The sequence below is a fragment of the Cervus canadensis genome, chromosome X, assembly GCF_019320065.1.
Source record: "Cervus canadensis isolate Bull #8, Minnesota chromosome X, ASM1932006v1, whole genome shotgun sequence".
Lineage (NCBI taxonomy): Eukaryota > Metazoa > Chordata > Mammalia > Artiodactyla > Cervidae > Cervus > Cervus canadensis.
Genome location: NC_057419.1, coordinates 39,812,952 through 39,825,919, shown reverse-complemented (window position 1 = coordinate 39,825,919; position 12,968 = coordinate 39,812,952). Strand labels below are relative to the sequence as shown.

General features: G+C 44.6%; 1 protein-coding gene across 2 annotated transcripts in view; it reads right to left on the bottom strand.

Annotated features, from left to right (window-relative positions):
• Positions 1-12,968, bottom strand: part of STARD8 (StAR related lipid transfer domain containing 8) — an 86,488-nt gene that overhangs the window by 59,974 nt on the left and 13,546 nt on the right. For both annotated transcript variants that reach the window (XM_043458747.1, XM_043458748.1), the window contains exon 2: positions 11,385-11,418. In XM_043458747.1, coding sequence (XP_043314682.1) covers positions 11,385-11,418 — 34 coding nt within the window. The remainder of the gene's footprint in view (positions 1-11,384; positions 11,419-12,968) is intronic.

Here is a 12,968-nt window from a genome sequence, read left to right as displayed (position 1 = left end):
CCAGTGCTCCCTCCAAAGCCTCATGCTCTCTCACATTTTCAATAACCTTGATAATAGAACCTTTCTGGGAAGCTACTAGAACAACTTCTTAATGGTGGTTAACTTGGAAAATGGGAGTGAAGATTAATGGGACTTTGGCTCTCTATTTCATATCCAGATATTCATTAAGGTTTTTCCTTTGAGAATGATTCCTGATCAGTATGTGAAGGAAATGGGCTTCCCTGATAGCTCAGCTGATAAAGACTCTGCCTGCAATGCAGGAGACCCCAGTTCTATTCCTGGGTTGGGAAGATCCCCTGGAGAAGGGGTAGGCTTCCCATTCCAGTATTCTTGGGCTTCCCTGGTGGCTCAGAAGGTAAAGAATCCACCTGCAATGCTGAAGGAGGGCATGGCAACCCACTCCAGTGTTCTTCCCTAAAGAATCCCCATGGACAGAGGAGCCTGGTGGGCTATAGTCCATGGGGTCGCAAAGAGTTGGATGTGACTGAGCGACTAAGCACAGCACAGCATGTGAAAGAAATACTCCAGTACAAGGCAGAACATGATCCATTCTCTAAGACAGATATACACAGTATGCAAGAGACTTAAAGGTTGGAGGACATACTATTTGAATTGAGTTTCAAAGAATGGCAAAGATCTGAACAGACTGAGATGGAAGTCTCTGAATCCCAGGGACCCCAGCAGCACTCCAGCTCAGCAGCTGTCAGTAACTTCTGAGACAACCATGCTGACTAGAAGGAATTCTTCCTGAACAATTAGGTACATAAAATGGGCAGGATTTCCTGTTTTCTTTCCTTTCTTCATTTTCTATTGTGAGGTACCTAGTCCTGAGTCCCAGCCTTGGGAAACACCTGCTTCACCCACTTGCCCCTCACCTGGAACATGATCACGAATGGCTCTGGGGGTGGGCCAGTCCAGCCAGACCTGAGCAGAAGGAGCCATGGGTACCAGGAGGCTTTACATATAGAAGGGGGCCCAGCCAGGCCTCCCACACTGCTTTTCCCTAAGGTCCAGGATCAGTGTCAAACCTTCAGATGATCAGATTGCTCACATTTTTGGAAAAACAAGGTCAAACACCTATTCAATTAAGTGTCAAACCATAGTGTGTAGGAGATGGAAAGGCCTTAGTGGCCACTCTATCCAATTCCTTTATTTTAATGATTGGGAAGTCAGGGCCGAGAAGAAGATAGTTGCCCAAGGTCACAGAGCTGTTAGCCACCAAGCCATCATGCCTGACTGTAACTTTCACCCTACTGACAAATGACCCTTGTGAGCCAGGCCTCCAAGGGGCTCATTGGCCGGTATGAGAAAGCGAGCACATCTGGTCTTTGAAGACCGGGAGGTGAATAGAAGCACATCTGATACTTCCATCACTTCGCCCAAAGTTGCCCTTTGGCCTCTACACACTGGCTTCCTGGAGTGGGGGTGGGGCTCCACAGCAAAGAGTTAACCTGGGCCTTCCCAATCCCAGAGGCCCAGGGGCTCATTCCTGAGGTCTCAGCTCCTGCCTTCTTAATCTCAAATCAGACTTCTGGACTGGAGAAAACATCTCTCCCTTCCCCTACTCTCTTTCTTGGATTGGTCATGGTGGTAATTTTCATAATCATTTAATAACTATTATTTGTGTATTGCCTGAGAGCGATTCCTGGGTCCAGAAGATCCCCTGGAAAAGGGAATGGCTACTCACTCCAGTATTCTTTCCTGGAGAATCCCATAGACAGAGGAGCCTGGCAGGCTATACAGTTTATGGGGTCACAAAGGATCAGACACGACTGAGCGACTAACACTTTCACTTTGGGAGCTTATTGGGCTGTCTCACTCTCACTATCACACTTAGTTTCCACAACAAACCAAGAATTGGGTATTTGGATCTTTACTTTCAAATGGAGAAAACTGAGGCTCAGAGATGTGATCACATAGCTGATAAGTGACAGAGTCAGACATCAGACCCAGAGATGTCCAAATTCTTCAGAAACCAAGCCCTTTTCATCAACCTTAAACTACTTTCTTCACTGGCATCTTAGAAAGGATGCATAAGTGGATGGGTGGATGGAAGGATGAAGCAAGTAGCTCTTGAACACTGTCTCTGTGGCTGGCTATGTATTCAGTTCAGTTCAGTCGCTCAGTCATGTCCGACTCTTTGCGACCCCACGGACTCCAGCACGCCAGGCCTCCCTGTCCATCACCAACTCCCGGAGCTTACTCAAACTCACATCCATTGAGTCAGTGATGCCATCCAACCATCTCATCCTCTCTTGTCCCCTTCACCTCCCACCTTCAATCTTTCCCAGCATCAGGGTCTTTGCAAATGAATCAGTTCTTCGCATCAGGTGGCCAAAGTGTTGGAGCTTCGGCTTCAGCATCAGTCCTCCCAATGAATATTCAGGACTGATTTCCTTTAGGATGGGCTGGTTGGATCTCCTTGCTGACCAAGGGACTCTCAAGAGTCTTCTCCAACACCACAGTTCAAAAGCATCTGTTCTTTGGTGCTCAGCTTTCTTTATAGTCCAATTCTCACATCCATACATGACTACTGGAAAAAACCATAGCTTTGACTAGATGGACCTTTGTTGTCAAAGTAATGTCTCTGCTTTTTAGTAAGGTGTCTAGGTTGGTCATAACTTTTCTTCCAAGGAGCAAGCGTCTTTTAATTTCATGGCTGCAGTCAACATTTGCAGTGATTTTGGAGCCCCCCCCAAAATAAAGTCTGTCACTGTTTCCACTGTTTCCCCATCTATTTGCCATGAAGTGATGGGACCAGATGCCATGATCTTAGTTTTCTGAATGTTGAGTTTTAAGCCAACTTGTTCACTCTCCTCTTTCACTTTCATCAAGAGGCTCTTTAGTTCTTCTTTACTTTCTGCTATAAGGGTGGTGTCGTCTGCACATCTGAGGTTATTTATATTTGATATGATATGATATTAATATGATATCTGATATGATATCAGATATGATATACATATCTGAGGCTATGTATTAGGCATGAGGATACAGAGGGGAATGAGACAAAGTTTCTACCCTCAGGAAACCTACCTGCTTAGTGAGTGCTTCTCAGACTTTTGCACCATAGTACCTCCAAACAACTGAACAGGATGAACTCATTCCCTGCACAGCCCTGAGGAGCCAGGGAAGCCCATGTAGCCAGTCACAAGTGAGAAATTTCCTGGATGTCTCTATATTTATCTTAAAAATTCATGTGAATTTTGCATGCTATTCCATTACCTACATTTACACTTGTTTTAATTTAAAAATGATGTTTCCCTCCCCTCAGATCTTTTAGGAATGAGCTATTCCAAGCAGATGCTCTTGGAAACATCTTCTGGGAAAAGCTTCTGCTTACCTCTAGCCCAGGGGGACAGAGACACCATTGAAAAGCAACAGTCAGTAGTAGGCTTTTATGTGGTGAGGGTCAAGATTTTGGTAAAGAGGTCATGTGCGTGCCTGCATTCACACACATGACACATACAGAAGCTCTGTAGCCAGAACTGTTTGCTTTGCAGGACCATGTTTCTTTGGCACCGAGGTGATCCACACTTCAACCCTCCCCAACTAGCTGTGAACTAGGCATGTTCCTCAGCCCGGAAACCAGAACTGGAAAGGACACCAGGGATTCTCAAAGGTTTTTTACTTCCTAAAACACCTTTTGGTGACTGTGATTGGGAAACAAGATGGCATCCACATCCCAGGAACAGAGAGCTGAAAGGGGAGAAAATCAGGCAAGCTTACAGCTGCTTATGTAGGTTGATGAAGTAGTTATCCTGTGAGAGATATTTAGGGACTGGCAAAGTGCTTCCCTGTTTTTGATGGCTTTCTCAAGACAAGAAGCATGTATTTCATAAAGTTTGAATGTTATTCTGCAATTTGCATGTTCTGTTAATGGATTAATGAACTCATATTCATTCTGCTTTTTTTCCTTTGTTTTAGAGAAAGGTTCTGAGTGCCAGCCTACTTTGATAATCCTCCGGGAAACAAGAAAAGGTGCTTTGACTTTCTCTGGGGCCATAGGTTAAAGGGAGCATGGCATCTCTGGGGCCCAGATGTGCTGATAACAGCAGTGAGGTCAAAGTATAACAGCGCCAAGTGGCAGATGGGGTTGGGGGGAGTGTTGGATATTCTGAAACGATTTCTCCTCTACTCCTTAAGAGTCTCCTTTGGCCTTTTTCTTTTTCCAAACCTTGAAGGGCTTTGTGTTTTGTTTTCAGTAAGGAGGCCATTCCCTTTGCTGGTGGAATGTATTCCCTGAAATATCCTGCTCCAGGGATACATGGACACAGAGTTGGAAGCCTCTGTTCTCAGGAACCCTACTTCCTATGTTTTCATTTTTCCTCTTGAAACATAAACCAAACCAACTCTTCCTGTTTCTGGTTTGGGGATGTGGAGAGTCACACAGCAGGGACCCTCTAGCAAACAGGTCAGAAGGGGCCTCTGAAACCTGCCCCTTGGCTGCCCTGCCATGGGAGGAGGGCTGTTGGGATGGAATTTTAGTCCCATGGAAAGAGGAGAACAGCATCCAGGCTGTGATGAGGAAGCAGCCAACTCTGGTTCTGATGCCTGTTTGTTCTTCTTTGCCTTTGCCCTTACCCCAGGTTCCCATGGAGGTTTAATCAGCTGAGCTACTGATCTTCAGCCCTTGGGTACTGTCAATCTGGAGCAAGTTTAGGGGAGAATCATCAGGACTGTGAGAAAGTGGGAGCTGGCGCTGTTCACTCTCTGGAAAGACGGATTCTAGTAGGACATTATACAAGAGTGGGGACTTGGGTTCTAGTCTCGGTTTTACTACTAAGTACTGTCTTCTGTTTTGCAGATGACCTACCTACTCTGAGCTTCAGTTTCACCAGTTGCAGTGGGAGCATTGGACTGTATGAGCTACAAGGTTCCTTCCATCTCAGACTTTGGGAAATTCTAAGTGCCAGCAGATTGGTCATAGAGAGGAGGAATATAACAAATTCCATGAGACTGCAGGGGGTGAAAGCAAGACCACTGGGTGGAAGTTGTGAGGAAGATTCTTGTTTCACATAAAGAAGGACTTTCAACTGAGTACAGAATGTAAAGGAATGCTTGACCATACCTGGAGTTTGGACTGAGCCTGAGTGGATACATAGCAGGAATGGTAAAAAGAGAGCCTGTTAGCAATTGACCACTGGACTAGAGCAGTGGTCACCAATATTTACTTTTATGTGACCAACTTCAGTCTCCAAATGAAACCTTTATGGAACCTCCAAGAGGTGAAGTAGATTTGGTTGAGTGAAGCAACCCTGCAGCTCTGTCCTCCCCTCATATCTCCCAGTGAATCTCTGGGAACTCTAGAGTTCCTCAGAACTTGGTTTGTACGCCACCAATTAATATAAATATGGTCTTTAAGTGCCCTTCTTGCCTTGAGATATAGGCAACCTCCAAGTTTCAAGGGTTTGGTGGAAATGTGTTTTACATGGATCTATACTATTTACTGCAACTCTTAACCCCTCAAAACCCTGTCTCAAGACAGTTTGTCATCTGGAGCCAGTGGGGGCTCTGTGTTAATCTGTAATAGCTAGTTCAGAGCTGAAAAGATAGGGAAGCATGTCTGCTGAGAAAGAAGTCACTAGTCTAATTACCAGCAGTTTCTTTCACTATGCCATAAAAAATAAATGGCAGTCCTTGCAGATTCATTGTTTATGTGAGGCCCTGTGCTTACTTAGTTCTGGGAATATAGAGGTCAGTCAGATGTAGCTCTTGTACACCAACAACTCATGATCCATGGGAGATACAGAAAAGAAAAGAAGCAAATGCAGAACAGCATGTTGTGTTATAATAGAGAGATGGTCAAGATGGGCTTGTCCAGAGAACCAGAAGATGGCTTGACAAGCCATGTAGGGGGCTGGCAAAGATACATGCAGTGGAGAGTCCAACATGAGAGTTCATTGTATGCATGGGAAATACTGTCCCATGGGGCTCAGAAATGTGGGGCTATGGAGGGAGATAAAGAAAGAAAGATAGGTTATTAAGTTGTGAAGAACCTTAGTTGCCAATGCAAAAAATCTGGATTTTTGACCAAAGGTAGGGAACAATAAAAGGTTTTTGAGCATGACCAAATTTTTCTTTTAAAGAAAGAACTCTGACAGCAGTATGGGAGGTGGACTGGAAGGGAAAGCAAGCTGTCAGGGAAACCAGTTAGGAACCATAGAAACCATCCATGACAGAGCTCCTAAGGGCCAAAATGGAGGACTATGGCAGTGTGGGTGCAAAAGAAGGGACAGATTTGAGAAACATCACAGAGAAGTTTCGTGGGCATGGTTTGGTGACTGGATGGTAGCCAGTAAGTGAGGGAGGAGCCCAGGCGATTTCCATGATTCTTGCTTGAGTTACAGGGTGGATGATAGTACATTAACCAAGAAAAAAAATCCTAGAGAAGGAGAAGGTTTCCAGGAGAATGATGAAGAACTATGACTTTTAGTATTGAGTTTGAAGGATTCATGTGACTTCCTGGGGGAAGTTTTCAATAACACTTCTCAGGTCCTTTCCAGATCTGTCATTCCATTTGCAATTCCCATTCCTCCACCCAGCCTGTGGGTAGCTGTCCTGTGCCACACAGCCCTTATTCTGATCTTCCTGAATGGCCCAGGCTGCAAAAATGGTCAACTAAGCTGTGCCTCAGGACATTTGCCTGGCCCATCTGTAAGCCTGGCTTTCTATTTTGCATTCCTGAAAGCAAGCACTGGGGACCTGGAATTCTCATCCCCTTTTGACCCCAAAAGAAGCTATTAGACTCTCCTCTATGGGTCTGGAAATCCTTTCCTTATCCCAAAGAACATCTTGAAATTGCCCTTTCCTCTGACCCTGTCCCCGCCTCTCCCTCCTTTCAGTCTGACTCTGGCAGGGACAAGGGGTGGAGGATGACACAGAGTAGAGTACAGACGATCTTGAGACCTTCTAGTTCAACTTTCTTATTTTTCATACATGGAAATTGTGGCTCAGGAAGGGGAGACAACTAACTCAGGGTCACAGAAGGAGCTAATGTCAGATTTGGGATTAGATCTTGGAATTTTCAACCCACAGTCCAGTGTTTTTCACCTTGGCTGAATTCACTGTAGACTACAGATGAAAGATTTCCTGTCTCAAATGATAATCAATTCCAGGAACCCGCTAACTCAGTCAATTTTTATACTACTCCAAGTTGCTGGGTAAAATATCTGTCAATTGCTAGATAAGCTATGGCCTGCGAATGTTCTTTATCAAAAGGCAAAGATTAAATGGCCAGATCTGTCAAGAATTAGTTACAATAATGATTTGGTCATTTTCAAAAGAGAGGAAGCTAATTATTATTATGATAATTTTCATAGGCTCAATGTTTCGGTATACTCTCCTCTTGAGCCTTAGAAGTGATGTTTAATAGCAACTTAAATAAATGCCTTTGTTTCTATTTTCTCCCTTTTAAACTAGTCTCTCTGCTTTCCCAGAGCTGGAGGGAAGGATCTGGGGCAGCTGATGGATGAAGTCTGGTGTGGCCAAACCTGCAGGACAAACCTGTAGCCAGGCTGAAACCAGGTGGGTTGGGGAGCCAGGACTCTTGTTACAGGCCAACTATTACCCCCACCCCCTCACCAGGTCACCTTAGCCACTTCAACAGGAGCTTGGAGAGAAGTCCTGAATGGCTACAGGCAACAAAAGAAGTCTTGTGCACTGGGAAAAAGGGGCCTCAGGGAGGATTTGGTGTAGGGCAGTGGGAGGGAAGGTCAGCAGGCTTCTCACCTCTGTGGGCTGCTGGGAAGGGGAGCTAATGGGTTAAACAGAAGTATAGGCTCTGTAAGTCAAGAAGTCATTGAATTTCATTCAGAGCAGCAAGATACCTTAGAGGTCATTTGGACCAAGCACTTCACTTTATAATTGGAAACACTAGGGCCAAGAGAGGGGAAGGGACAGACCCATGGTCACACAACTGGTCAAAGACAGAGACAAAATGGGAACCTAGAACTTCTGGTATTCTGGTCAAGTGTTCTCACTTCAGTACTTTTGAGGCAGTTCAGAATGGTTCAGGTCAGAATTTGTTTGGAGGAAAGGGGCTCCTTTTAGGCTCCAGAACTTATTTCCATCTCAGGAGCAATTCATTCTTAAGTAACAGGAATAAGGAGTATGGAGTGCCATAGGGAGCCCGGGAGCATTCAGCAAGTCTTGGAGTGAGCCACAGAGGCCTAAAGGCCCGTTTGACCTGCCAGTTTGTGTAACCACTACCTGTGGTTTCCAATGCTTGGTATATATGCATGGGGTGATTTGGAGTGATACATCAATGTTTTGAATTATGATAGATATATGTGAATTCATTATGTATTAGGAAAGCTGTAACCAGTACCTCAATTCCTCATTTCATAGGTATTTACAGCTTGGTGGTGGTTTAGTCACTAAGTCATGTCCAACTTTTTGTGACCTTGTAGACTGTAGCCCACCAGGTTCCTCTGTCCATAGGATTTTCCAGACAAGAATACCGGACTGGGTTGCTGTTTCCTTTTCCAGGGGATCTTCCTGACCCAGGGATCCAGGGTCTCCTACACTGAAGTGAGGTTATAGTTTAAAATCAGGCTGAAGTAAAGAAACATTGTAAATACATACTGCACAGGATGAAATGATGGCAAAAACTGTGAAGCTGGTTCACCAATAAGTGAAATTTGGGGAACATTATGTTAGTGGATGCTTGGACCATGATAGCAAGATCATCAAAGGTCATTCAAGCCATCCTCCTGGTTCTGGGCAGCATTATATATGTTGAAGCCAGTTAGATGTTCCTAATGTTCTCCTGTGCAGATGGTGCCAAAGATTTGCTCTGTCCATGAAACCACCAGGAGAGAAGCAGTAGCATGACAGAGAAACCTTTGATTGACTAATCTTAATAGGAAGAAGATTACATACGCAAAGCATACTCAGTCATCAGCTTTGAGTCAATGTCTTGGCTTTTTCTTCTCTAAAAGGTCCCTGGTCAGTCCTCCCCTTCACCATTTCCATTCTACTCTGGTGGAAACTTGCAAGAATGGCATATGAGAACACAACAGGCTCAGTGTACAGATAGAACATTGAGAGTCAGAGAGGGGAAGGTTCTTAAGATCCCTCAACCATGAGTTGTGCAGTCAAGACTGGATCCCAGGCTTCTTGATTCCCAAATGCTTATTCCACATTTCCTGCCCTGAAATTCCTTCTTCATCGCCCTCTCTGCACATTCCCTTCAATCTAACCCCAAAGCAGGCTTCTATAGCCTCCACTGAAGTCCTGGCTAGTACAGATCACTTTCTTTTAGACCTTCTAAATTCATCAAGGGCCCAAGAAGCTGGTAACATTGGTCATATCAGAGAGGACTGCTGAGTGGTGAAGAGACAGGGGTGGCGAGATTTTGTATTTTCATATCTCTCGAATTTTAAAACAGGTGAAAGCATAACCTCATCCCCCAAAATCAATAATAAATCGAGTTCTCTCCCTCCCTGAGCTATATCTCAAAAATAATCCTATTTGCTCAGCACTTTGATGTTTTCAACGCACCATTTCTTACAATCCATGCAAGAACCCCATGAAATAAGCTCCATTTTATAGACGTGAACACTGGTCCAGAGAGAGGAAGTTCCATGCCTGGGCCCACACAGTGAATTGGTTATGAAATTTGGACTACAGTCCAGGTCCTTTGATTTTTGGTGTCTTGCTGCTTCCACTACCATATCCACACAAACTCTTAATTTGTTCCAGATTGTCTTTCAATCAGCCTAAGGCAATGTGTTCACATTTGTCCTTAAATAGACATTTTCAAACTTTAACCTAGAGAAGCAGCACAAAAGTCAGTTCTAGCTCAGTTCTGTAGGTGGCAACCTCTTCTGCCTGGCCCTACCCTCTAAAAGACACTCCTCTTTCCTCTAGAAACCACAGACCACTCATGCCACCTGGTGCCCACCCTCCCAGGATGCAGCCCTGGCAACTCAGCCTGGCACAATCTAATGAGGCAACCTGGCAACTTCTGCCAGTGCTTTTTTCTGGGAGGGATCATTATTTCAGGACCTGAGGGTTTCTTTTTAGCCTTTGCAGCTGGTGTCTCTGAAATAAAGAAGTTTATCCTTTCCCCATTATGGGCAGCTCACATATATTGTGCCCCTAGAAATCTCTGTTACAAAGTAGGAACTGTGTTCTGGCAAGCAGCCCTGGAAAGAGATGGGGGAGGTTGGGGAGAGGAGGGCAGTGGAGAGAAACAGATGTATGCTATATGCTGATCAAAGCAGTGTTCCTGCTCCAAAATGGGTCCTCTCTCATCTGTTGTCAGGGCAATGCAAATAAACATCTCTCCCTGCTGACTTTTCCTTTTGAGCAACCACCACCAAATAACTCAGGGTCCTAAGGTGGAAAAGCCCTTAGGAGGTCACCAGATCCCTTTTCTGCCTCCTTGTAAGACCAGTGGCCTGGGGAGGTCCTCAGGAGCAAGAGCTCCAGTTGGCTATTCCAACATCTTACCAAGGTGCTCTGCACAGGCTCTTAGCATCTCAGTTCTTAATTGGTGCCTTTCTGTTTCCCTGAGCCCCAACCCTAACTGCCATCTAGCAGCCATGCTCATTCAAGTCCTGAGCTCATCCTGATGAAAAACTGTGGCCAGTGGAAATGGCCGAGGTCAGGTTGGAGCCAAGAGGATGACCTAGATGACCTCAGAGAAGCCCAGTTGATGCCAGGAGTCCAGGCTCTGGCAGCACATTCATTCCTGGCCAATATCTTTCTTCCTCTTTCTCCCCAAAGCAGTCATCTCTAAACAACTGTGTCCTATTCAATGGAAGGTAGGTGCTCCAGAATGCCACCTACTTGTTCACATCTAAGTGGGACACCAGAGGCAGAAGACAGTTAAGCAATTTACAGGAGAGGAAAGAGAGGGCTTTTTCTCCCTCAAAGCTATATATATCCCTTCAGTCTTAACTAACTCTCTTGGTAGATTTCCAAATAAAGTAAGCATTGGAAATATCACAGATACTGAACTCAAATGCCAAGTCTCTTTCCTTCACCTCTTCTTACCTGTTCCCTTTCCCAACATATCTCCCATGCCTGATATACTTTCTAGTGAAAAGAAAGCATCTGAGAAAAAGGGAAGCATATGGGTGGCTGCCACTTGCTGATAGCTCTATGGGGAGACCTTCCCCCGGTTCCCTGACTGGAGAAAACCGTCCATCTGAGAAACACGGAAGTTCTGCATGCTCATTCACCTCAAAAGACCTCAGAAGTGGACCTCGAGAAAGGAGCTTGGGAAATGCCCACTGGAGGGAGACAAAGGACATCTCCAGCTTTGGCACTAGGACATCAGCTCCACAGCCCAGACATCTGATCAGCTAATCTGTGAGGATCTCTGAGAAGCTCAGTGCTATTGCATGCTACGTGTGAACCCCACCTTACACACTTACCAGCATTCTTCCTCCCCTGCAGCAATGGGAAGCACTGTAAAAGAAAGAGAGAAGAAATTAAGGCACTTCAGAGCCCCACAAAATATTAGAATCAGAAGGAATCCTTGAAGTCAGCAAGTTCAACCTATCCATTTTACAGAAAAGCACATGGAGGCCCACAGAAAAGGAAAATGAGGTACATGTCAAGAGCAAAGTGGAGCTTAGAAGCTCAGACTCCTGACTGCCCACTCCACAGTACTTTCTCCCACTCCATGACTGACTCCTCTGGTTCATGTCATTCTCATAGAATAAGAGTACCTCCAAGTCAGGAGATTGGAGGCAGTCTGTGCAGGTCACAGTACTGTTCTAAAGCCTGACAATAAGAATTATCATAGAATCAGTCAGTATTTGCTTGGAACATACCATCCTTGGCATAGCATCAGCCAGGTTAGAAGTAAGGTATGTTGGCGGAAAAAGCACTATTTGGAATTGGAAAGCTCAAGTTCCAATAGAGCTCCCTTCCCCTATTTATTGATTATGTAACATTGGACATTACCCATAACTTTTCAAAACTCACTTTCTGTATCCATAAGCCTAGGATAGTAATGATCCCAAGTTCACATATTTTGTAAGAAATTGCAATACACAAAAATATTTTAAATGATAAAGAATATTATAAATTAATTCATTCAAAATATTTATAGAGCACCCTCTCCTCTGTAGATCACAGCCTTGTCATGGTGAAGGGGCTTGTGTAACTCAATGAAGCTGTGAGCCATGCTATGCAGGGCCACCCAAGATGGATGGGTCATAGTGAAAAGTTCTGACAAAATGTGGTCTACTGGAGGAGGAAATGGTCACCCACTGCAATATTCCTGCCACAAGAACCCCATGAATAGTATGAAAAGGCAAAAAGACATGATACTGGAGGATGAGTCTCCCAGGTCAGAAGTCATCCAATACACTACTGGGGAAGAGCGAACAGTAATTATTAATAGCTCCAGAAAGAATGAAGCAGCTGGGCCAAAGCAGAAATGACACACAGTTGTGGATATGTCTGGTGGTAAAAGTAAAGCCCGATGTTGTAAAGAACATTATTGCATAGGAACCTGGAATGTTAAGTCCATGAATCAAGGTAAATTGAACATGGTCAAGCAGGAGATGACAAGAGTGAACATCAACAGTGTAGGAATCAGTGAGCTAAAATTGATGGGAATGGATGGCTTTAATTCAGATGATCATTGTATTTACTACTGAGGGCAAGATTCTCTTAGAAGAAATGGAGTAACTCTTATAGCTAACAAAAGAGTCCAAAATGCAGTACTTGGGTGCAATCTCAAAAAGGACAGAATGATCTCAGTTCATTTCCAAGGCAAACCATTCAACATCATAGTAATCCAAGTCTATGCCCCAACCACTGATGGTGAAGAAGCTGAAGTTGACTGATTCTATGAAGACCTACCACACCTTCTAGAACTAACACACACAAAAAGATGTCCTTTGCATCATTGGGGATTGGGATGCCAAAGTAGGAAGTCAAGAGATACTCAGGATAAAAGGCAAGTTTGGCCTTGGAGTACAAAATGAAGCAGGGCAAAGATTAAC